General features: G+C 39.7%; 4 protein-coding genes across 8 annotated transcripts; 1 reads left to right on the forward strand and 3 right to left on the reverse strand.

The window, feature by feature from the left end:
• Nucleotides 1-51: 51 nt before the first annotated feature.
• Nucleotides 52-5,818, reverse strand: LOC105273260 (melatonin receptor type 1A). Of its 4 annotated transcripts, none has more exons than XM_011315588.1 (5): nt 5,719-5,818; nt 4,122-4,177; nt 3,401-3,741; nt 2,524-2,740; nt 52-2,321 (listed from the first exon to the last, which is right to left on the reverse strand). In XM_011315588.1, exons 3-5 carry the CDS (start codon nt 3,738-3,740, stop codon nt 1,661-1,663), a joined length of 1,218 nt encoding a protein of 405 aa, XP_011313890.1. In that variant the 5' UTR covers nt 3,741; nt 4,122-4,177; nt 5,719-5,818; the 3' UTR covers nt 52-1,660. The 4 variants fall into 4 exon arrangements, with proteins under 4 accessions (XP_011313890.1, XP_011313888.1, XP_011313886.1 ...); XM_011315586.1 differs by having other exon boundaries at nt 4,122-4,180; XM_011315584.1 differs by having other exon boundaries at nt 4,122-4,180; nt 5,316-5,818.
• Nucleotides 5,819-6,033: 215 nt separating this feature from the next.
• On the reverse strand, nt 6,034-9,107 carry LOC105273261 (uncharacterized). Of its 2 annotated transcripts, XM_011315590.1 has the most exons (4): nt 9,024-9,107; nt 8,892-8,946; nt 6,796-8,815; nt 6,034-6,271 (listed from the first exon to the last, which is right to left on the reverse strand). In XM_011315590.1, the coding sequence occupies exons 3-4, from the start codon at nt 8,285-8,287 to the stop codon at nt 6,174-6,176; spliced, it is 1,590 nt and encodes a 529-aa protein (XP_011313892.1). In that variant the 5' UTR covers nt 8,288-8,815; nt 8,892-8,946; nt 9,024-9,107; the 3' UTR covers nt 6,034-6,173. The 2 variants fall into 2 exon arrangements, with proteins under 2 accessions (XP_011313892.1, XP_011313891.1); XM_011315589.1 differs by having other exon boundaries at nt 8,892-9,057.
• Nucleotides 9,108-9,553: 446 nt separating this feature from the next.
• Nucleotides 9,554-15,610, forward strand: wcy (WW domain-containing adapter protein with coiled-coil wacky). Its single transcript, XM_011315592.1, has 11 exons — nt 9,554-9,766; nt 10,240-10,273; nt 10,828-11,068; nt 11,588-11,673; nt 11,796-11,876; nt 11,962-12,184; nt 12,561-13,273; nt 13,601-13,742; nt 13,826-14,052; nt 14,141-14,268; nt 14,374-15,610. Exons 1-11 carry the CDS (start codon nt 9,726-9,728, stop codon nt 14,450-14,452), a joined length of 1,995 nt encoding a protein of 664 aa, XP_011313894.1. The 5' UTR covers nt 9,554-9,725; the 3' UTR covers nt 14,453-15,610.
• A 97-nt stretch (nt 15,611-15,707) lies between these two features.
• Nup153 (Nucleoporin 153kD) lies at nt 15,708-22,777 on the reverse strand. The gene is made up of 3 exons (XM_011315593.1): nt 22,411-22,777; nt 17,706-21,874; nt 15,708-17,608 (listed from the first exon to the last, which is right to left on the reverse strand). The coding sequence occupies exons 1-3, from the start codon at nt 22,480-22,482 to the stop codon at nt 17,530-17,532; spliced, it is 4,320 nt and encodes a 1,439-aa protein (XP_011313895.1). The 5' UTR covers nt 22,483-22,777; the 3' UTR covers nt 15,708-17,529.
• Nucleotides 22,778-23,987: the final 1,210 nt, after the last annotated feature.

Here is a 23,987-nt window from a genome sequence, read left to right on the forward strand (position 1 = left end):
ATCATATAAAATCTAAATTTACACGCGGTCACACTAAAATACACATCACGGAAACGGTTACGTTTCATGTTTAATAGGTTTTACAATAAAATAATTTTATAATAATCAATACAGACATACGAAAAATACACATCAAATGCGAAGATACATTTAGTAAAAAATAAACCATTTAGAATTCACTGCAACTTTTCACAAGTTTACCTCTGCTATCATCACAATGACATATTCATTATAAACGATTTACTTTGCCAATCATTTCGGAACTAATTTTATTCCACAATAGTGTAAACTGCTGCTTGACGATTCAATAATTTTTTATCTATTGCTAATTTCGTATTGAACTAATTCGCTATTCTATCAGCATTACGAGTTTTTTTTTGGTTTATCCCAACAGGTGCCTTACATCTTACATAATTTCCATGCTTAATTATCTAATAACTTATGACTACAGAACTATTCTCTGTTTTCATCAATCCAAATGCCAATTTCTTCATTGCAATCCTTTTAAATATTATCGACACATAAAATTCGTATAAAACAATGTTACAGACATATCTAGATTTTTCTTCTATAGTAGATTTATTATTCACACACAATTGGAGTCATACGTTTTAAGACGGTTAATTTCTTTTATTGTGAATTTGTGGTCCTCGGAGTTTCAAAAGTTTCAGTATTTTATGAATTTTTTTCTTTGCTTATCGCCTCCTATTCCTATACACGCAAGTCCTATTATCCATAATCCAAAGGGGTACTTTCAACACAGTGATTATTCATATTGTTATTCATGTTTTTACATCATGCACATGTAATTGAGATACATGTTGATATCAATAAATGTAACCGCGATGTAATTATAATTGCATAAAATGCCACGTTAAAGCTCCATTGTGTTATTTTACGTGTACTCGGATTTTCCATTGAAATGATAATAGAGTCAGTGTGTGAGGTATTGTGGTACTTAAAAAAAAATTGACCAATAATATGTACCAGGAAAAACATAGAGCTTTTTTCAACTGACTTTTGCCATTCTCTGGTCCCCAATCGAAGTCTGCCACTCTTTAAAATCATCGTAATATAACTTAACTAAAATAAAACTATATCGAAATAACTAATCAGTCTCATGAAACATTAATCGGCAGCAATTAATTCCACTATTCGGACTGTAACGGATTTTAATCGCAGTTGATATGTCAAAAATAATTGAACAAACACCCAATTACACCACGAAATTCAGCGAGTAAGCCGATTGTTGTGCGTCAAGTATACGTACAATATGCACAAACGAATAATTCTCAAATACTCAGAGAGGAATGTATCCAAGTATCTAAAAATGTCCATAATGATCACAGCTTTACAGAAGGCATGTAAAACACATGTTTCAGATTTTATCTTTGAGAAGGACTGAAATTTAATCACTCCAGCGTAAATGATAGAGCAAACAGAACTAAATACCAAATATACTAATAAAACTCAACGAGACGCCAATAGGAATGAAAAAAAAAAAGAATAAGCGTGCATATGTATCGATTCAGGATACATGTGCATTAATCCATGGAATGGACGGAGCGAGGATATTCGTTGGTCAGCAGTGCATAAAAACTATAAAAATCCAATGAAACTCTCGGAGGGTGAACAATGGAGTGAAAGAATTTAAAGCAAATTAGAGTTCGTAGACGTCTTTTCCATAGGGTCTAGCGACATTAGGTCTACATGATGCGGGACTTGCATATGAATGAATAATATGAACCCTGAGTCTGACATCTCCGGATGAGCGGGTGCCATCTCCCCTCTGCCTCCTGGAAAAACTCACAGTTGTCTTGCAACAGCAATAATGAAAGAGCTTGACATAAGCATTTCTAAAATGTCGATCGAGCACGCAATACAGAAGACTATTAATACACGATTTTGACAGTGCGAACCATGCTAGCTGATAAAATACTCCAGAGTTAACGCGTCTGAAGTTACTAATGCATGCTGCGCTGCCAAATGGTAACCAGAATACAGCGAATAAGACAAAACTGCACATGTTGGTTTTGGTGAGGTCGTAATCCCAGGAGAAGGTGGCTGGTGGCTTGAAAGAACTCCTGATTGCGCGTCGTACACGAAGAATTAGACGTAGATAGAGTACGATTGTGATTACCGCAGGTAGGAGTACCAGAATGCACGCTACTATTACCTGCTCACGGGCAACACCAGTAAAACGACGACGGCAGAAGTCCGGACCCAGATCCAGAGTAGACTGGAGTATTACAGCTATACCTGCTATCACCCACACGCAGAACGTTATTCCAGTTATTCTACTTGGTGTGAAGATTGCGTACCTTTCGGACAGTAAGGAATATATTTATAAATTAATTGCAGTCCCCGAGGTTCATCATAATTCCGTACGGTTTTCAAACGAATTAATTCAATTGAATATTTAGCAAAATTTCGCCAATCTTCATGCATATTTCATGTGTTAGTTGAAAAACAATTATCTTTTTGTCAATGAAATTCGATAACGATTCGAGAGAGCGTTAGTACCTTTCAGCAGGGAGGCAGAGTCGAGCGTAATTTTCCGCAGCAATCGTCGCGAGAGTCAATAAAGTCACCAGGAAGCATAGAACCTCCAGAGTCCACTCGAATCGACAGATACTTTCTGTATCCTCATGACCTGCCAGAATGACTATTGCCGATGCTGGAATCACTAAACCAGTTATCAAGAGATCTGCCAGGGCGACGTTAACTAGAAATGCATTTCCTGGGGGACATTCAATGTTTGTTATTTATGCAGTCCAATCATTTTTCCATCGATTTTTCAAGCTAGTCCGAGCGGGAGTGAGACAGCAGGATAAATCAATTTTTATGTAAATGTCGCTATATCAAGATGTCACAATTTTCGGAGAAATAGAAGAACCTTTTTAAAACCACATGGGGTTCTACGAATGCACTGGAAAATTTTTATTCTTGTTTGAGACTTTGATGAGATGGAAAGTCATAGCGGCCATTCAGAAGACTGGAAAATTTAATCTTAAATCGAGAAGGAATGGATTTTCCAGTAACGTCCTTGGCGAAATACGCATGAAAACATTTCGTTTGATGAAATTGCTTTTCATGATAGCTCGGGAATTTTCCAGGTGGAAAATACCGTATTTCTTTCAATCTAGAGTAGAATTTTCATGGCTTCGCTGTGACAACGCTTGCGACTATCACCTCCTCAAGAAATACCAATTTATTTTTACGAAGAGCAATATTCGTAACTCATCAACGCCGGATGTATCCAATTTGACGAATCTTGCTGTTCCACGCGGAGAAGATAGAATACCAAAAAAATTGCTGGGGACTAGAATTTTTAATATATTTACTGGTATTTTATCTTCTCAGCGCATTATTTCTGATGGTGGTAAAATGAATGAGGCACCTCGTTTCTTTAAATGATCCTCAACCATGACAGCTGATATCATGAATACATTGCCGACACTTCCGACAACAGCCAATGAAGCGAGTAATAAAAGCTTGGCCACTCTGGACCAATCGGCAGAGAGGGTGACAGGAGAAACATCGGAATCATCACTCAATCCGAATGATGGACTTCTGTTAATGACACCAGCAAGTGTACTGGTTATACCAAGTACCTCTCGATCACTGGTAGCTGTCATCGATGCGGCGACCGCTGCGGCCGCTGCAGCATCGCCTAGAGTTGTCGTCGATGGGGTTGATGTTGATGGAAGTATTGTCGTTAAACTCGTTATATTGATCATTCTGTCGGGTACCAGAAGAGAGAAAGATATTGTAAAAAAAAAACATCCCAGAGAAAGACAAAGAAATGGAATGGATGGCACAAACCCGGGGAAAAGGAACGGGTGAAATTGCGGGAAAAACAGATATAACCGATGATAAACGACGTGAGTACTTGTTGCATCGCCAGTACAACCTACATAACTGCATATAAGTACATGCCTATGTATAGTGTCATTGTACAGACCGTTGGAGCGAGACAGGTAGTGTCTGATGTCAATCGACCCGACGCCGTACAACGAACTCCCGACAGTTATATCTAGTTATATCTAGTAGTCCCTTTTCAACAGCCTTTACCCCTCACTTCTGACAATTAATAAATGAATATCAGTAGTTACACGTACCTCACCAGTCCCCCATAAAATCCTCCGCTGAGCCCCCGATATTTACTCACATCCACCTGCTGGAAAAATTTTCCATCGTAAAAACGTCATAAAAAAAAGGGCCGGAAATTCAATTTAGCGTTTAATCAATCGAGGACTCGAGTTAATGGCATTTATCCTTCGATTTGACGTTGAAGTGAGATGGTCGGGGATAGCATAGCTATGAACTCAGTGGGGAATGTTGAGAGGGTGGGATGAGGTGAGGTCACCAGAGAGGGTGTCATTGTGGGATAGGTCACCCGCTGGGGAAAACTCCTGCTCATTATCGTAAGTGCGCTACGCGTTATGTAGGCCATAGGTACTGAAGCACCCCATCTATTAAACCAGCCCTTTGATCATCCTACATAACCCGAGGAAATTCGAATAATTGGATGCGCTTGAATGTTCCCATTATTTCTCCATGCATTCTCCACTGCTTTTTTTTTTTGTTTCTCCGTTTTGAGCAGTGAAGAGTGACTGCGAGTGAAGGGAAAATGAAGATGATGATTATTTTGTTGATGTGAATTTTGAGTGGGTATGGGGTAGTAGGTGAGGGACTTAAGCTAGTGTCGTCCAGGCCAGGGTGGTATAAACGCGGGTGGCGGCCACTAGAACGAGAAGCTGTATCGATTGAACGCTTCGCCGGGACCACCGCCTTCTGCCAATCCACAACTTTCCCTTAGCCCAACCCCTCATTTACATTCCCTCTCATATGCCCTTTAACAGGTGACATGTACATACTCTATTTATCTTCAACCCTCTCAGTCAACAGGATCATCGCTTAGTCATTCCTCCAGTTTTGGTCAAGTATTTCTTGTGGAATTAGTGGGCGTTTCACCACAGCCAAACTTAGCATTCTATTTTTACGGATTTTCCATTTTCATGCTGACTATTAGCCCGCCAATGTTTACGATGCATATAGAAATTCCATATGTATAGTGGACTATTAATTCAGACCCGCGTGCCTAGTACTAGGAGGTGCGCGTGTTTGGCCTTTATGCTGGAAAAATATCGACCCATTAATTGGTAAATCCGGGAAAAATGAGATTATCATTTTTTGCATGTCTGGCTAGGTTTTTTTTTTATCGCTGAGGCTGACGCTAATTTTTCGTCATGATTGCGCGCATTTGGGGGTGTTGGGGGACTCAGCGAGGGCGGAGAAGTTTAATGCCTTACCTCACTCTTTATTACAGCACCAGTCAAACAGACTACGCTTTATTTATTTAGGTCTTCCACGCACCGATATCTATGTCACGGACTATCAAACTGTCAATGCTCTTGTGGAATTGCATCTTTTCATTGGGCCTTTTATTTATTCTCATTCATTCTTTGTTGGTGTCACTCACTCGGTTGTAGCATTTGTGCAATTTTGAATATTTTTTTTTCACTCGGCGGTCTAGTGACTAGACCATTAAAATCGTCCAGACAAATTTTTCGATTATTTAAAGCCTGATTTTAAAAGGAACGATTTAAATTTTAGGCAGTCAGTTGAAAAGGTGGCGATGATATCCCAACGTATTTACGGTTCAATTGTTAGGATAGTAATGGGAGAGAATTGAAAGGAATTCGAACTCATTACCTGCTTTCACAATTTATTGTTTGAAATTTTTCGTTCTGTTCATTTGAGATTTCTAAAGCTCAGGGTAATTTAGCTTTGGATAAATATACGACATTGTGGGACGGCACGCACCGGTATACTGGATGAATACTGGAGGGATGGTGGGATTTCATTACCCAACAACTCTGTGTTGGTTGTACGAGGTCTTGTACCCACCAATACGAAAGTTCAATCGACGCTTGCGCATCATTTTTCCTGTAAATTTTTCTACCCCATGACTCATTCCATTAACATTATCCACATTATTTAAGTGTACTATTAATTTATTTACTCCTGTGTATACGTATACGTTTGGTATTATTTCAAATAAAATGAAGATTACAGTGTATATGAGGTTGATTACATAGTCTTTTAATCATTTGGCAACTTGGATAAGCTGTTTAGCAACTTTATTATTTTCCCCTCGTTTATGTTATTTAGTTGAATTTTTTAATCTCTTGTTGCATTGAACTGAACACGATGGTTTGATGAAGCTTCTGTGGCCACTCTCCAATTGATTTCACGTTTGATGAAACTGAAAGTATAATTTTTCGATTTATCAAGTGCAGGTCGAGTAAAATGGTAAAAATAATACTCTTCGCTTCTCTCAAGCATTGTGACGGCATACACCTCCATATGAAATTATTTCGAAAGGAAGAAAAGGATCTTGATAATTTCATTGTCGTTAACAATTGAAACAATTGAAAATATTCAAAATGGCCCTTTAAAATTTTTTAATACGATCAAAGTGGAATATCGACTAGTATCTGTAATTATTCAAAAATTCAATTGAACTCGACCCCTCATTCTGCCGCCCACCCTTAGACTTCCATCTTCATTGTTGAGGTCTTCCTTTCATTGATGAAGATCTTCCTTGTTGTTTCTATTTGTGATTCAATGACTCCAAAGAATTTACCTCAGTGAATAAATCATTAACAAGATACTGAAGGTAATCAAAAATTCAAAATAATTATCAAGCCCTCGATTAGCCATTATCGACTCCAGCTACAAACAACTGGAACAAGAATAAAAAATTTCCCCCAAAAGCAATCGTCATACCTTTGAGCAACCTCATCTTCCTGGCGTCTCCACTCTTCGGTGGTAAAATCTTGATCGTCTTGACGTCTTGACATCCGGATTCATCAAAAGTGCCACTTAAGGAAGAGCTCGGTGTAAACCATTGAGAGGTAACATGTGGGGTCCGTCTTGGAACTGAAGGAAGACACGATTGGCTGGGACTGGTACAGCTCGACGTGGTGGAAGATACACCGGATAAAGTTGAATCATTAACATTGGGAATTATTCTTTGGCACACAAGTGTATCCCTAACGCGCTCACAACTCCCAGAACTTTTTAAATTGTACTCATCACCTTTGGCAATATTATCTGGCTTCTCCATCAAGCCCAACATTCCTTCAACACTCGTCTTGGCCCCCTCACCCAATAGTTTAGAATTTCCGGCAAATTTTCCAGAGGATATAGCATCCCCAGATGAGTCGATATTAATAAGAGGATCATTAAACAAATAACTCCAATTTGTCAGATTTCTCTTGATCGTGGAGAATGTGTCCTTATCCAGAATATCCTGATCATTTATATCGTCATCGACAATATTGTCCATCATTGAAATATTTTCGTAGCTATCAACACGATAGTTACTCGTTACCGAGCATTCTCCCTCGTCAGCGTTGTCATTATTACTTCTTATTGATCCACCAGACACGATCCCCTCGAATTCCTCTTTTTCCACGAATGTATCCCGGAAATCTCTATCGACGTCAAAATCCAATTCGTCATAATCCGCATTTCCGAATAAATCAACATCATTCCAGAATATTTTTCCAGGGTTTATATGATCGGTTGTTGAAACAGTAGTCGATACAGAACACATGTCGATCGCATTGACCAGACACCTGTCAATTTCCTCTTTGCTCCCGGCAGAAATTTCTGGCATATCTTCCTTATCCTGAGACTGCCCCATCAACATCTGTGATTGATTCTGAAAGTTGTCAGTGCTGTGAGCATCAGCAATCTTTACCTTCGTCTGTTTTTTACTCCTCTCACGATCTAGGAGCTTCTTCAGCCAGGAGAGTTCCTTCCTGTTCTTGCCCTTTTTCTTCTTTGGAGGGGTCTCCTCGTCGCTCAGAGTTAAATCGATATGTATTCTCTGATTGATCCTTCGCGGATCTTTGCGGATTTTCGTGGAAACGATGGTCTTACGTGATGGTTGGCTATCCAATACTCTTGTATTAAAGTCAGGTTTTTTATCCTGGGGAACATGAAATAAATCGTCCCTGTGGGTTCCATCACGTTTCTCATTGACATCGTCTTCAAAGGCGATTAGATCTGCACAAGCTTTTCGGACATTAAAAGAGTGCTGCTGGAGATACCAGAGAGTCGAGTTGGTTGATGGTGGTGCAGAGGGTAAAAATGTGAGGTAATCATTATGACATGTGCTCTTCGGACACTGGGAACCGAGCAGAGCCACTGCCAGTTTATTTATCCTATTTTCTTCCTCAATTTGACCTCTTACGAGCCCCTTCCACAGCATCAGGGCGAGTAATTGTTATGCATAGGAACTCTCTGTTAGTGGTAAGTCGTGCTCCGATTTATTGGAAAAGAATCTATTGAAAATAGGCTTGTAAATGCTCGAATACTGCTTCTCAATTAATTTAGATCGGAGAAGGACCTTGGCCACGTGCTCTGGAGAAGGAGTCAAACACACGTAGAGGACGTTGATAAGCCTCGCAGCGATGTTGTCGGGATTAGAGATTAACTCCATATCCAAGTATAGGGACAGGAGATGGGAAATTTTGTCGAAATAAAGGCGACAGTCGAGCATGCGGTCTTTTATATCTAGCCAGTAGAAATAGAAAAATGTCAACATTCTACTTATTTGGGCGCTGAGGGTTGAGGCACGTTGGGGAGAAGAGTAGCACAAGTCCACCTCCTTGGAGACGTGCTTTATGTACAAGGACAGCATATCCTCCAGGACTTGGTTGCACTTGTTGCCTACAGACGAGCAGATGAGACTCTCGAAGCTTCGGTACCATGTGTACGTTTCTTCCATCTTCAGAGACTATGGACAAGTTGTGGATTCTTAGGGTTTCAAGGGTCCGGTTTTTTGCGGATTGTTGCGAAATTTATATACTCACCGATGATGCCGGATCCGGATGAGTGCTGCTCTTGACCTGATTTCTACGCAAATGGCTATAAGAGAAATCTGAATAATTAATTCAGAAATTGAAAAATAATACGCGCACAGCACACGTCTAGAGGATACATACATGTACAACGATTTATGGGGGTGCAGCACCCCTCGATTTCACGAGGGGGTGCGAGCACGGGCGCCACCTTCGTGGTGGTTGATGCATACCTCTAATTCAATATTTTTTTCTCCGTACTGCACCTCACTATTTATTGTTGGGAAATGAAAATTTAATTTTCCACATTTCCACATTGCGATGAGTGAATTCTCCAAGCAATTATAAATACCTATTTAAGCAACAGTCTGGATCGTTCATGTTGTTCCTTACCTACCTTATTATTAATTTTGAATATTTTCGAGGAAGTGTCGGCAGGGGTCGCGGCAAATAATCTCTTTGAAAATGTTCCGTGTGATTAGACAATAATTACTGATTGATATTATGAATGTATTGTGTAGTGAATGAATTTAAGTGGAAAAATGATGAAGAATTGCATTGATTATGAATATTAATGTTTTTTAATAAAGAGTAAGGGGGATGTGGGGTGACTGAGTGACCCCATGTCACCTCCGTGATAAGAAAAAAATAGCTGATGCTACGGAGATTTAAGTGCGCTGGCTCTGGAATAGATTGGTACTGCGGCCCGTTTCACGTATGTGACATGGCGTCCGGGTAGAAAGAAAGTTGACTGTTAAATAAGCGTTAATGTTGTTTTTATGACATTGAATCAGAGTTGAGTAATACTAATCTGAGACCGCGAATTTTCCAAAGACACTGGCATTGATGGTAATGCATGCGAGGAAACCACAAAGGATCAGCGATGGGTAGGGCTCCCAACAACTTGAGAGACTTTGACTTCTCTCTTTCCATCCACTCAAATTATATTTTTTCCCCTCCTCACGCAAAAACATCCATTCCCTTTTTCCTTGTCACTAATCAAATACCAATTATTTCCATGGTAAAGTAATCTTCCATCGATTATGTACTTTGGGTTATCCCTTGCATATAATCATGAAAATTTCATTTTTTCCCTGTTTACGGAGGTGCTTTTTTTGGCATTAGTAGCATTTCCTCTATGATTTCTCTTGTCTTACCTCCCTTCATTCCTTCCCTCTCCCCTGCATTTCCATTATTCCACATTAATTATCCTACTCTCCTATATGCAATCTTCTACCTTTTCTCATATTTAATTAATTCAATAACTCCCCTCCCCTCCCCGATTATTGATTGATTTTTATTAATGAATTCTTCTAATTGCTTCTTGATGATGTAAAAAAGATTTTTCTTATGATTTCAGGTACTTTGAAAAGCACCAGGCCCATCCCTATCAGGTAAATATCAAGTCAAAAGTCGAATTTGAGTATTTGTTTCTTTCCCTCGAGTCACGAACAATCCGAGTCCATTGATTATTAATTGGGCGAAGTAGAATCAGTCGGAATGATGATTTAGAAACATTCATACGAGATTACATTGTGAATTTGAAGATTTTGCTGAGTAACATTTGACATTGCCATGGGATTGATTTTTTCACAAGTTTCTTTGTACCCTTGTGCATTCCCGTCCATTTTTCCCCTTGAACCTATTGAAATTGATAACTGTCCACTGAATTAATCGAATTGAATTTACTGAATTGCTTATTAGCAGAGGATGGATATAATTTAATTGTAATAAATACAAGACGTACTTAGAATACGATTTCCGTCGAACATAACCTCAATCTGCTAAAAAATCAATAGTAGTTTGACTGAGTATTTGAACGCTGATAATATCCTATCATGACATTCGTCCAGAGAAAAATATTTCATTGGTTTTTATATGCGTGAGAGACAATGAGAAGTGGGTTTGAAGGAATATTAATGGTTTTTGGGTGTTGGTTTGATTGCAGAACTCCAAATATGGGAGTTCTAAGGGTGGGTACTCCTCGTCGGCAGTGTCATCGGATGGACGTTACGAGGGACGTATGCGAGATTCACCAAATGGCAACTCGTACAGCCCAGCTGGTGGATTGGGTATGGGCATGGCTGTTGATCGCGACAGTCCACGTAGTTACACATCCAAACCTCTATACAAGAAGGAGAGAGAAAATAGAGACTACAAGTTATCCTCCTCTAGGGACAAGTATTCCGGTGTGTATTTTCATCGACAATTATGGGAAACATGAGTTTCGTTGTCCCGTGTGTTTTATTAAGCTTGTGAAACTCATCGCAGTTCATTTATTGTTTATTCCGAAATGCATAGCAACACTTAACTACAAATATTAAATTTATGGTCCTGGAGACTTGATCGAGGATGTAAAGGACACTCGGGCTTTCCTTGATATCCCGTACCTCTCTCAGTCACGGAAATTGTTGTCTCGCCTATCCGGACTGTTATTTTATTTATTCTTTGTTGATGGATAATTGAAAGCAGTAAATATTCAATTAAATGCTTCAATTATTTTATACTTCCATTTTCTAGTTGGTTGATCTTTCAGCGGCAGTCCCAAATATGGGATTTCCTTGAATTAGGAAAGAATTATTACGAATAAAAATAACGGAGATATTAAAATGGAAACACATATTAATTCTTCTATAATGTTTGAAATATTTTCAATAACAAGAAATCGTATACCTGCAGCTGTGAAAGCATTAATTGCCAATGTTTAGATTGTGCGAGATCTCCGAAGGACAAAAGGAGTCGAGATAGTCGGGATTCAGAGCACAGGACCAACCATGATAGGAGTGGAAGTGAGGTAATAATATGATTCCTTAGAATTCGGTTGAGAACTGGTGAAGAAATCCGATGAGCCCCAGTTCTCCATTGCTCAGACTGTCCTCGGATAGCATTTTTGATTATTATATCTTTTGAATACAGATTTTGCATCCCATAAAGTTGTCATCAAACTCGTCTCGAGATTCGTCGCTGCGCAAGCCTGCAGCCCATAATTCCTGTCAGGTATTTATATCAATAATTCAACTGCCGATAATTTCACAATACCATATTTCAATTAGCACTCTTTAATAACGACAAATCGGAATAGGATAAGCGCGGTGATGAACGAGGCGCCGGTGGTGGCAGTGGTGCTGGTGGTGCGATGGAGAGGACAGCAAGATTTGGTGACTGGTCTGAGCACATGAGTTCGTCTGGTAAAAAGTATTACTACAACTGCAAGACAGAAGTTTCACAGTGGGAAAAACCACGTGAGTGGATTGTACGGAATGACAGTAGACAACGTCAATCTAATGACTATTCATCTAGGTCAAGTGAGTATTTTCAAACGCTTTTATTTGAGCTTTCATTCATTTTTAATTTCCAATGAAAATACCTTGCAACGTTTATCCTCATGTTTATTCCACACATTCAATAGTGATGTGATAGAAATAAAGAGAAGAGAACATGTCGATTTTTAATATTTGATCAGAAATTTTAAGTTGGAGATCCTTTTCAAGAGATAAAATCGAGAATGGATTTAAGGATTTAGCACTTGGCTACTGAATTATTCATCTTGGATTAGAATGTCCTCATTGTTCTCATCTTCATTGATTGCAAATAGAGAGCCCTAGAGAGAGAAAAAAAAACAATGAAAATATGTGAATGATAATGAAGAAAGCCAAATGACAACTGAAACTTGTTTAATAGGTCACGATAAACATTCCAACTCGCGGTCAAACAGCAGTAGCAATGTACGCGACAGTAAATCATCAATTCGACAATCGGATAAACGTGAATACTGGGCATCGTGTAGTGGTAGTGGACCAGGTGGTGGTAATAATGGTGGTGGTAGCTGCAGTAGTGGTAGCAGCTCGAGTAAAGACGAAATAGCAACACGTGAGCGTGAAAAAGAACGTGAATTACGTGATAGAGAGCGTGAACGTGAGATACGTGATCGTGAAATGCGTGATCGTGAACGAGATAGAGAATTACGTGAACGTGATAGGGATAGGGATAGAGATAGGGATTGTAGAGATTCAACGAGGGAACTCGATATTGGTATTGAGAGACAGGCACAGGATATGGATATATCGCCTGGTGATTCAACACCAACGTCTGAGCCACTTAATTCGAGTGGTCATGACACACTGCCACAGGGACCTGTACTCCTTGCAACAGCGTTACCTCGATTAGCATCTCATCCACCATCAACACCACAGACACCAGGAAAATTGGCAACATCACCACAGCAATCTGGTACACAGCAGTCAGCCAATACTAATGCTGGACCTGGACCACCGGTTACACTTGCTAGTTTACCTAGGCTTTTATCCCAAATTACTGGAAGTAAGGAGCAGACGGATATTACACCGCAGAGAGCACTGCAGACTATTCAAACTGCTATTTTATTGTCTCGACAGGTTAGTGCAAATTAAATAACGAGATACCACTGCATTCATCCGTTTGAGAGTGAATTTTATTTTTATTTCATCATCAAATTATCACTACATTTTTTTATTTTACTTATTGCCACATTTATCATTAAACCATGTAGAATCGAGTTTTGAATTTCATCCCATTATCTTCATGTATAAACTAAAATGCTTTGTAAGATTATATGGAAAGCACTTTGTTAATTATAGTAATTCATCTCTTGGAGGTAAGACTCATTAGGAATAATGGATTAGATTACTTTGAGTGTAGTGATGAGCATTAAAAAATAATAGCTTGGGGGGATGTTATTACAGCAATCAGGGGGAAGTGAGCGTGCTGGCAGTAGCAGCGATGTGATGGCACCCCTGAAAGTTGACACTAGTGGTAACGTGTCCAATGAGGGCCCACCGACACCAACACATTCAGAAACTCAGGATTGTATCGATGCTAGAAAGCGTAAGATTTTCTTGTGAATATTAAAAATTTGAAAATACACAGTGGTTGAATGTGGTGAGTAATGAATTGTGAATTATGAACAGTGGCTAGTCCAGGTGGTGCCAATTCCAGCGTTCAGGGGCTCTGCTCACTACAGGGAATCAGTACATTCGGTACGCTCAGCAGTCTTGGTGGCAGTGGAGGTCTTCAAGCTCTGTCGAGAGTCCAGCCACCCCTGACGCCTTCATTAACACCATCTCTCGCTAATCACTACAGGGAAGACTTGACACAGCATGTTCGCGCTTTTCCCGCCGATATACTGGAGAAGCAAGTGAGTTTCCAATCCTTGAGATTTTCTCAAAATCAATTGTAATATTGCCGATGATTAATACTCAATCGAATGGCTTCTTTCCGATTAGGCGCAAAAACTTAGTGAAGAAGCACACACAATGGGCAGTTTACAGTGTACCCGGGTCTCCGCGGAGCTAAAGACTGCACGATCGATAGTGAGGCTGACCGAAATTCAAGCGACCCTGCAGGAACAAAGGTAAATACCTGGCAAGCTATTTCAAGTACAATGAGCATTCGCTCCTCAATAATTTTTCATTTCCCATGAGAATCATATCCGGTTCGTTCTTCATTCTCTTTGCAGGATATTATTTCTCCGCCAACAAATACAAACGCTGGAGGAGCTGAAATCCCAAAATTCCTTCATGTCTGATGATTCTTAGTTTAAGGTACTTTATAAAGAAGAAAAAAAATAATATTAATGATTAATAATAATTGAATAATATTAATTACCTACGAATCTAATTAAATTCATTGCAAGCAAGAGGAAAAAAAAACAGAAAACAAGCATAAAACATAATTATTAATATTCTCATTAATATTGAAGTAATTAAGATTGTACCTAAATTATAATATCATTTAAATAGAAGTGAAATATGGAAAAAATGGAAAAAAAAGTAAAAAAAAAAATCTAGCGAATGATGACTGCGCTGCCCAGAGAGGATGGGGCTGCTGCTTCGCTGCTGTAATGTTGAATCAGTGAGTGTGATCAATGCAATTTGATCAATTTCATTTTTTTTTTGTAAACATGAAATTTGTTTAATACCTTTTATCATTGTCATCATGAAACTCTCATTTTTCCATACTTTTTATTCTCTTTTATTTTTTAATTAATTATTAATATAATATTGTGAATTTAGTTGACTATTTTTTGATGGAGGAGCATTGTTTAGTAGAATTTTTTCTCTGTTTATATTACACCTCTCTGGGAAGCACACGAGGCCTATCCAAACAATTTAAAAAAATATTGTAGAAAATGAAACAATTTCGGACCGAACCTCATCGGCATCCATCTAACAATTGACAAGGAACAGAAAACGAAAAAAAAAAAGGGGGAAAAACTTGTACTGAATTGTATATCTGAATTGTCCATAATTGTCTTTGTATTATTACCTATGTTGTATGTGTCAATGTTTCATATCCTTGACAATGAAAAAAAAAGAAATCTTTAAAATGCGGCATTTTAACTAGTTGAAAAGTTTTTTTTTTGTTATAAAACTCAATAAAATTTCGTGCCACTTTTGATCTAAAAGAGAGAACGATGAAAAACACAAGTGAAGAAAATAAAACAATCATCACATTTAATTATTTATTTACACCGTTTTGTATTTGCTATGGATAAAAAGAGGAAAAAAGAATTACGTAAAGAAGCTAAATAAATTAAAAAATCTACTTGCAGCCACCGATTTTCTTTCTAAGTTATTAATTTTTTTCTTGAATGTAGGGCTTTGTTCCGAATGCCATTTGTAAAACAAAGGGTGTAGAGAAAAACACGAGCAAAAGAAGAATAGCGAATAAATTAAAAGGAAACTTTTCGTCTAGATTGATGTTGTTATTTTTTAGTTGTTAAGAAATAAATGAAAGAAATAATGATAAAAATCGACTAATATCCTTTTTAAGAAAAAAAAAAGTTCTTTATTGACTTTTACATTCTTATTTATTATTTAAGAGAATCTTTCTTCTTCCTTTTCATTTTTTTTCTAGAAGACAAATTTGACAGATGATGGTCTTTTCGTTTTTTTTTTTACAATAACAATGTTTCATTTTTCACTTTTTATTACCTTTGCAGTCTGAATGAATCTTCAGTTGTAGTTGTTGGATTTTCGATTCTGAATAATGTCAAATTTGAACCGCAGCTGATAATGGAAAGAGTGTTAAACTATCGTGTGAAAATATAACAGATAAACGTGTAAAGACAAAATTAGAAAGATAAACTGAAGAATACATGTTCGAAGACCCTTTCTTTTGTTTTGTTTCATAATTTTTTTTCATTCTTGAAACAATTATTTTACATTACACACTGAAAATGTGACTTGTCTGTTCATTTCTGTTCCTGTATTTACTCAATAATATTCATACACCTGATACCTACGGTAAAACACTCAACATTGTTATTCATTTTCATTATTCTTTTATTAAATTCTAAACACAAAAATGGCATTCAGTTCATGTATTTTTTTTCACTTATCAATAGGATTATCTTCATCGATTTTCTTCACATTTTTTTATATTATAAAAAAAATATAAAATTTTATCTACTCAATGGAAACGATTGGGTGAAATCGTATCTCTTTGTACTATCCGAATGCCATTTTCGTCAATTATGTTATATCCCTCTTTTATTTTGCTTACTTTTCATTCTCCTGTAATAATTCTTAATCCTTTATTCTCAATATCAACTCCCAGGCACAGTGTCACGGCTATTTTATTTTATTTTATTCACCATTTTTAACATAATTAATCACGTGAGACTGTCCTCGAGTGAGTGAGATACCTAACTAAAATATAATATTGGTGTATAACTGAATTAATGTCTCTTCTATAGTGGACTCGAGACCACCATATGCAAATTAGCAGCGTAACGTCATCCCGCAACAATTTATTTCCGTTTTAAAAAAAAACAACTGACAAAATAATGCTCTGTCGGATACATTTATCATGGATTTTCTAGAAATCTCATTATTTAATCACATAAAATCAATCGATTTTTATTTACCTCTCATTAAATAACGCAACCGACAGTGGATATCTCATAGAACAAATGAAGTAATTTTTACAATTAAATACAGGGAAGGGTGATGGGAAGGAATATAATTGTTGAGAGTGGCGTTGCGAATGGCCTATATACTTACCTGAGCAGGGTATCAAACCGCTTTTTATCAAGCATACCCGCAATTTCATATTCCTCATTCATATTTTTATTTTATTTTTTTTTATTTTCTTCTTTTCGTTTTATTTGCATATTCACCAACGTAGCAAAGTCTATAAAATCGCCGGCGTTCGAACACAGTTCCAACTGTTGTTTCTCCTACATTTTTTTTTTTCGTTTATTCATTGAACCTTAATAAACGCCATTGTCTAACTCTCACATTGTCAGTCGTCGTTTTCGTCATGTCCCAGTCCCATTTATTTCCAATTTCTTTTCGCCGATTTTTTAATCCCACTCGCTAGTCCTATTATTTACTTAAACCTTTTCGCGTGGCACAGGTGGATCCTGTTCGAGCATCATCTTCCACTCAGTACGAAATTATCGACTATACAAACGCCTGACGCCAATCATTGGCTCTTTATTTCCACTATTCAATCAAACTTTCTACCATTCACCATACCTTTATTTCGTCAAGTCTTTCCTTTTAGTTTTTTCATTAGACTCTCCGTCAATTAGTTACTGTACGTATATATTTTTTTTTATTTGGTCACCAAATTAGTAGCAGCGGGTTGATTTATCCAATGGTGAAGCTCACGCCCGCGGAGGCATTCTGCGAACAGCTTTCTTTATCTTTCTAGTTGTTGGGGTTGTAGCTGCTTGAGGCGTGGCGCTGAAAATAATTAACAATCATTCATTAATCAATTCTATCGCGTTGAGATGAGACAGAATGTTTTTTTTTTATTGGCGAAAAAAAATATAAAACTTACTTGAAAGTAGGTGGTGCATTGCCCCCCGTAAAATTGAAGGACGGTTGAGAAGGAGCATTGAAGCTGAATCCAGAAGCAGCCGCGACGAAATTAAGTCCTCCACAACTCGATGCGGAGGATGGAATACTCGGAGTAGCTGATGGCGGTGCAGCAGGAGTTCCAAAATTGAATCCTGTATTACTCCCAGAGCTCATTGTATCAGAGTTCAGTGTCCCGAAAGAGCTAGCAGGTGAAGGTTGGCTATTAAATATATTTGAGCCAGTGTTTGGAGTCTGGCCAAAACTCAAAGGAGCCTCATTCTTAGGCTGATTGAAGCCAAAAGCTGGGGCCTGCACCGCATTAACTGTCGGTGGAATCGATACAAAGCCTCCGAAGCTATGAGCAACAGGTTGTGGTGTACTTTGTGTCTCAGAAAAGCCAAATGCGGGCTTAGCTCCGCTATTTCCAGAGAAATTGAAACCACCACTAGCCTGAGGCGTTGTTTGTGCTCCAGAAGTCGCCCCAAATGTAAACAATCCTGGAGTAGCCGGTGGGGCAGGCTCCGCTGGTTTTGGAGAAGCAAACATGGGAGCACCTGCCGAGCTGGGAGTACCGAAATTCGGTGCAGTATTCCCAAAGATCGACCCTGCACCAGAAGAAGATGCAAACAATGGAGCTGGTGTAGTGGGTGTTGCAATTACAGATGAAGCTGTATTGGCCACTGGGGGAACCCCAAAACCTGCTCCTGGAGCGTTAAATATGGTCTTCTCCCCACCATTTCCAAAAACTGATGTCTTCTGCTCGATCGTTCCGAAGCTGGGGAGTTTATTCTCCCCGGGAAATGCAGACTTCTCGGAATTATTAATCACTGTACCAAACGTCATCACTGGCTTGTTCTGAGCAGTGGTGTCACCAAAGCGTGGTGACAGCACTGGTGCGGATTCTGATTCGCCAAATGTCATGACTGGCTTCCTAGATGCTTCAGACGTTTCAGATGTTTTTGGAGCTTCCTGTGATGCACTTGGAGTTATTGTTTGGGCCATAGGCACCGACGTTTGTCCGAATGTGAGCACTGGGGCTGATTGTGTCGTCGATACTGGCTGCGTCGAGAATGTGAATAAACTTGTATTTGAAACTGGTACTGTTGTAGCTGAAGTACTCTGAAGGCTCTCTGATGTTAATGTTGCTAGTGGTGCGCCGAAGGAGATCGATTTAACAGGCTCTGGCTTTTCCAACTCCACAACAGGAGTTGGTGTCTGCTCTTTCGGAGTTTCTCCCTTTGTTTCGGCTGGTTTGCTGAAGCTAAATCCAACTTTCGTATCACTGACATTGCTGAAGAGCGTCTGGATCTCTGGTTTTTTATCCTCTGATTTGAAGGGTTCCACGGGTTTTGGAGCTGCGAAGGTGAAGCTCGCTGTCTTAGTTGACTCCTGAGTAGTTGCTGGTATTCCAAACATGGGTTGACTTGGTTGGCTCGTTGGCAATGCAAACACGAATCCATTCGTTGAAGCTTCGGTTTTGGGTTTCTCCTCTGGTTTACTGGTGGTAGGAATGCCAAACTGGAAGGTTGAAGCTGTCGACGAGGGAATTCCGAAGGTGAATTTGGGTGCTGAGTCATTTTTGAGGGAATTACCAGTGGTTTTTGATTTAGATGTGGTTGCCCCAGGCTTCAATGCTCCACACGCGATACATTCTATTACTTCTGATTTATTCTGGATCATGCACGTGTCACAGGACCAGGAGCCAGTGGGAACTTTAAATTTGTCTCCAAATCCAGAAACTGGAGTTGGTATAGTTGGAATTGTTGTTGGTATTGAAGATACTGAAGGTTTCCTGGCTGCTTGAGGATTTGGTGTTGTGCAGCAAACGCACGTGGCTGCGTTCAACTCGTTCCTCACCATACACGAAGGGCATTCCCACGTTTTACTCGTGCTTGTGCGAATTAATGAAGATGATAGAGCGGGTTTTTCCTCAATTTTTTCAGGAACTGGTGCCTTCAGCAGACCTGGTTTCGAAGCGTGACAGCAGGGACATGAGATTTCCTCGCTGCGATTCCTCAGCATGCACCCAGGACACTCCCACGAGTCCTTAGCAGGCTTGAATTTCTCCATGAGATCAGATTTAACCGATTGAATTGGTGTTGCAGTTGGTAATGCTGGTGTCTCCGCTTGCGGTGTCATACAGGACATACAATTGGTCTCTGTTGTTGGATACCTCACTAGACAGCCCTGGCACTCCCATTTGTCACTTGATATCTTCAATTGAGCGCCGAATGGAGTATCGGTCGATCCTGATGGAAGAATATTAGTGGATAGTGAAGAAGTGTTGTTAAAGGTCTCCTTCTTCCTAGGATTTTTGCAGGCAGCACAGTGGTCCTCACTCTGATTGTTCTTAATGAAGCACTCACTGCACTCCCAAATATCGGACGACGATTTTGTGAAGGTACTGAGAACATCGAGAACACTCCCAGTTTTCAATTCTACCTCGTCTTTCTTCTGTTTCTTTTCAGCTTGTTTTGCATCCTTGCGTCTTGGAGCTGTTGATGATCCCGACCACATGAAGTTCGTCGCTGGAGTTGTCTGATTTGATCCAAAACTCAGGCTCACTGAGTTTGAAGCAGTGCTAGGAGTGCTAAGTGTCTGCCATGCTTGATTCACACTCCTATCGCTCGAATCTGGACTCAAGGGCTTGGAAAATGTGAAGCGATTGATTGATGTAACTGGACTAGTGTTATCATTTTGCAATTTAATAGGACTTGAGAATTTGAATGTCTTGCTCGGCGATGAGGACGACTCGAATTCGACTGCTGCTGTCATATTGGTGGTTGAATAATTAGGTTTTGGCAGGGGGATGTCGAAGGTTGGTAGACTGGTGATGGGCAAGGATATACTCGGTAAATTAACCACTTCAGGTGCCTCCTCGAAGTCTGGTTTTTTCTTTCCCTTTGTCCTGAGTTTACCAAAGAACTTTTGACTGTCACTTTCACTCCTCAAGTGGTACTCCGAGGTCTCTTGATTAGTAGAAGCTGGGGTTTGTAGAGGCGGCCCACTGTGAGCTGTGATAATTCTCCTAGCAGCAAGAGTTGTGTCTTGTAATCTCTGTCTTCTCTTTAACTTGAGCATGTCTGGCACTGTTGGCACTGCAAGTTCCCTGGTTAAATGTCTTAATCCCACTCTGGATGTTGGGGGTTGATCAAAAGCCTCATCTCTACCTCTTTTCTTTGCCAGGGAAGAATTGAGGCCTGGTGTCTTCATTGGTATTTTTTTGGCGTCTGATATGGGGGAGGAAAAGTGCTCCAATGCCTCCAAAATTCTCTTGGCGGTTTGACTCATTCCTGATGAGTCAACACTCGGTGCATTTGAGGGTTTTACTTGGACCGATGATCTCCTAGGGACTCTCAATTGGAATTCGCTGGTCCCTGCCAGATTTCTACGATTCTGCCTAATTGCACTTGTGCCAGCAGCATTAGCACCTCCAAATGTTATATTTCCACTGTAGAATGGCGACAACAACACATTTCCAGCCCTCTCCAGAGGGTGGCCTTCATTGTTCACCATAGAGACATTGAAGCTTGGTCTCCTGGAGCTCAAGGATTCCCTTTGAGCTGAGATACTGTCGATGAACAGAGATCGAGGGGATTGCAAATGATTTGTATACGACAATTTATCCTCTACCAGTCCTTTTCGATGAAATTGGCTGAGAACCTCTTGACGAGACGCCTGTGGTATGAGGGAGCTGCAGCCACTCGTGCTCTCCCCAGATTCTGAATTTTCATCTATTCCATTTGCAGTTCCATTATTCTGCTGCTGTCGGACTAAATCTGATTGCAACAAATTCGAGTTCATCATTGTCTTGGAGAAAGCTGGAGTGGAGGCAACAAATGAACGAGTGCCGCTTGGGCCAGCTGTCTCTGAATCTAAAAAATCAACAGTTTCGTCTCGTGGATATTGATCTTTCAAGCTCCTAGTCCTCGGTTGGATTGTGAAGGTTCCTGGGGGATGTGTCACGTCCATTCGAATTCGAGGGCGTTTTGCTGGGGGTTGAATCATTGACTCGCCCACGTCATCAAGACCCTCAGTGTCTTCGTTGGAAAAATCACCGTTGCTCGTCGGAGAGTTGAACCACTTGCTGATCCACAAACGTTGGGGGATGAAATCTGTCATTTTTGTAGCCATTTTCTTTACGAAAGACTGTGAATGAAGAAAAAAAAATATTTTTTTTCCGTTGACGTAGAAAAGGAGTTTGATACTGAAGGAATGACGGAAAGGGGGTTGGGCAGGTGAATATAGATTCAGTGGCGCAGTTGAGCGTGCCGCATGATGGCTTTGAGGTTAGGTAGGCAAAATGTGACCCGTTAAAATCTTGAAAATTGAAGTAAAGAATAACCCAACCTGGCATTGGCGCGGTCTGACATATCCGGATGGAATAATGCTCGTTATATTAATATGTCGATGCTGTGTAGTTACGTAGGGGCGACATACGTCAAATATTTCGTAATAATTCGCAAAGAGGGGTCTTTGTTCGCCAGTGCAAATAAATGATGAGACGATGGAAAATGAATTTCACATAAATATCAGATACGGATGGAATTTGGGGGGTGGAGAGTTTGAGGTAGAGAGATGTTTCGCTCTACGTTTTCCATTCCAAAGAAGATGCTGAGGTTTTGGCGTTTTATCGTCTGGAATTTGTTGGTGATAGAATAGGTGAAAATAATAATGGCACTCACGTTGTTGGGATCGTAGGGTTTTTCTCCGTGGGCCCGCCTTCCGGCCGAGTTGTTGTAACTTCTTTTGGCCATGATACACTTGCTGTGAAGATTCGATTTTAATTTCTTTTCCCAATGCCGACGATCACTCACGTATTTTTTTACTGTACTTTCCTACTGCGATAATCATTCACGCACGCTAGGGTAACGTTTCTAGATATTCGTTTATGCATAACCGGTGATACTTGAATTTTATTAAAAAATATACAATTTACGCGTTACGGTAGGGTCTGCACACGACAGCACAGAGCACGCACCTACCGCATAGGGCAACCTAGGGCAACCTAGGGCCCAATTTATCCAATAGGCGAGTGGTGAGATGTGAAGGGAATTCGGAGGAAAAAATATGGCGGATGAGCGCGGAGTTTGGTGGTTGATGCGTGATGACGAGAGACGGAGCCACTTGGGGGCTGAATTTAGGTGAGAGTAAGTGTCAAAGCCAAAGAGAATTGACTAAAGTAGAGCCTCAGTTCTGGGGGATTGAGTGACCCCAGTGGCATCGTAGTACTCCACCCCAAGAGAGGGAAGTCGCCACACACAATGCTGGGGTGTCTACCCGTCAACCGACTCGCTAACTGCCTCAGTATATATAAGTGCAAATTAATTTTCTCTTCACTCTCGGCTGATCTATGCTTTTTTTAGGGAGGATTTTTTAGAAACTCTGGGGTTTCAATTAAAAGTTTAATAATTATACATCCTTTTTTGAAATTACCAGTAGAACTACACTATCTCAATGAATCTTGCAGATCCCTATAAGAAATCCCCGGTAAAAGTCAAAGTAAATGATTCCAAGAAAAGAGAAGGCTCGTTGAAAACGTGACAATTAATCGAAAGACCTTTCTAACTCGACTTGTCGTCAACTGTGTCATCACGGAGTATCCTGTTTACCGGCTAAACGTTTTTGGAGTTCTGACCCAGGGATCACCGTGAATCATCGAGATGACTTGATCAGATCCTGGGTTCGCCCGAAAAACTTTCTATCCACATGACGTACATCATTCCATTCCCAAAGGAGTCCAACAATATTCCATCTCCTAAATACCGCCTGTAACCTAATGACAACATAAAAAACACCTCTGAACAATCGTTGTGATTTGCCATGGGATTTAGTACCGTTAAATTTCAAGTATATGACGAAGTGGCATATCTGTTCCTCCATATTCGTACTGAGCAAAAAGGAAGGCACGTAGAATTTATGAAGGTAGTTTTATGAATGTGGCACGCGAGTGCTTTGCATTGTTAAATTGAGTGAATTGACTCCGCAGGTGAATCTAACAGTTTCCTCAATTTTTTTCCAATCGGGAATACCCACACGAATTCAAACGCAGTTGCTCTCATTTCAAGAAAAATTCATGTAAAAAATGTGACAATTTTTCTGAACTGCACATCGCGTGCGACATGAATCACGGAAGTAATTTACCAAACGGTCATCGTTCAAAACTGTTATCCCCATCGAAGACTGATTAAAACCTCTGATCGACGAGTCTTTAGCATCCCCCTGATACAAACGAGACTAAAAAAATAAAGTACCACAAAAA

The sequence above is a fragment of the Fopius arisanus genome, unplaced genomic scaffold, assembly GCF_000806365.1.
Source record: "Fopius arisanus strain USDA-PBARC FA_bdor unplaced genomic scaffold, ASM80636v1 scaffold00005, whole genome shotgun sequence".
Taxonomy (NCBI): domain Eukaryota; kingdom Metazoa; phylum Arthropoda; class Insecta; order Hymenoptera; family Braconidae; genus Fopius; species Fopius arisanus.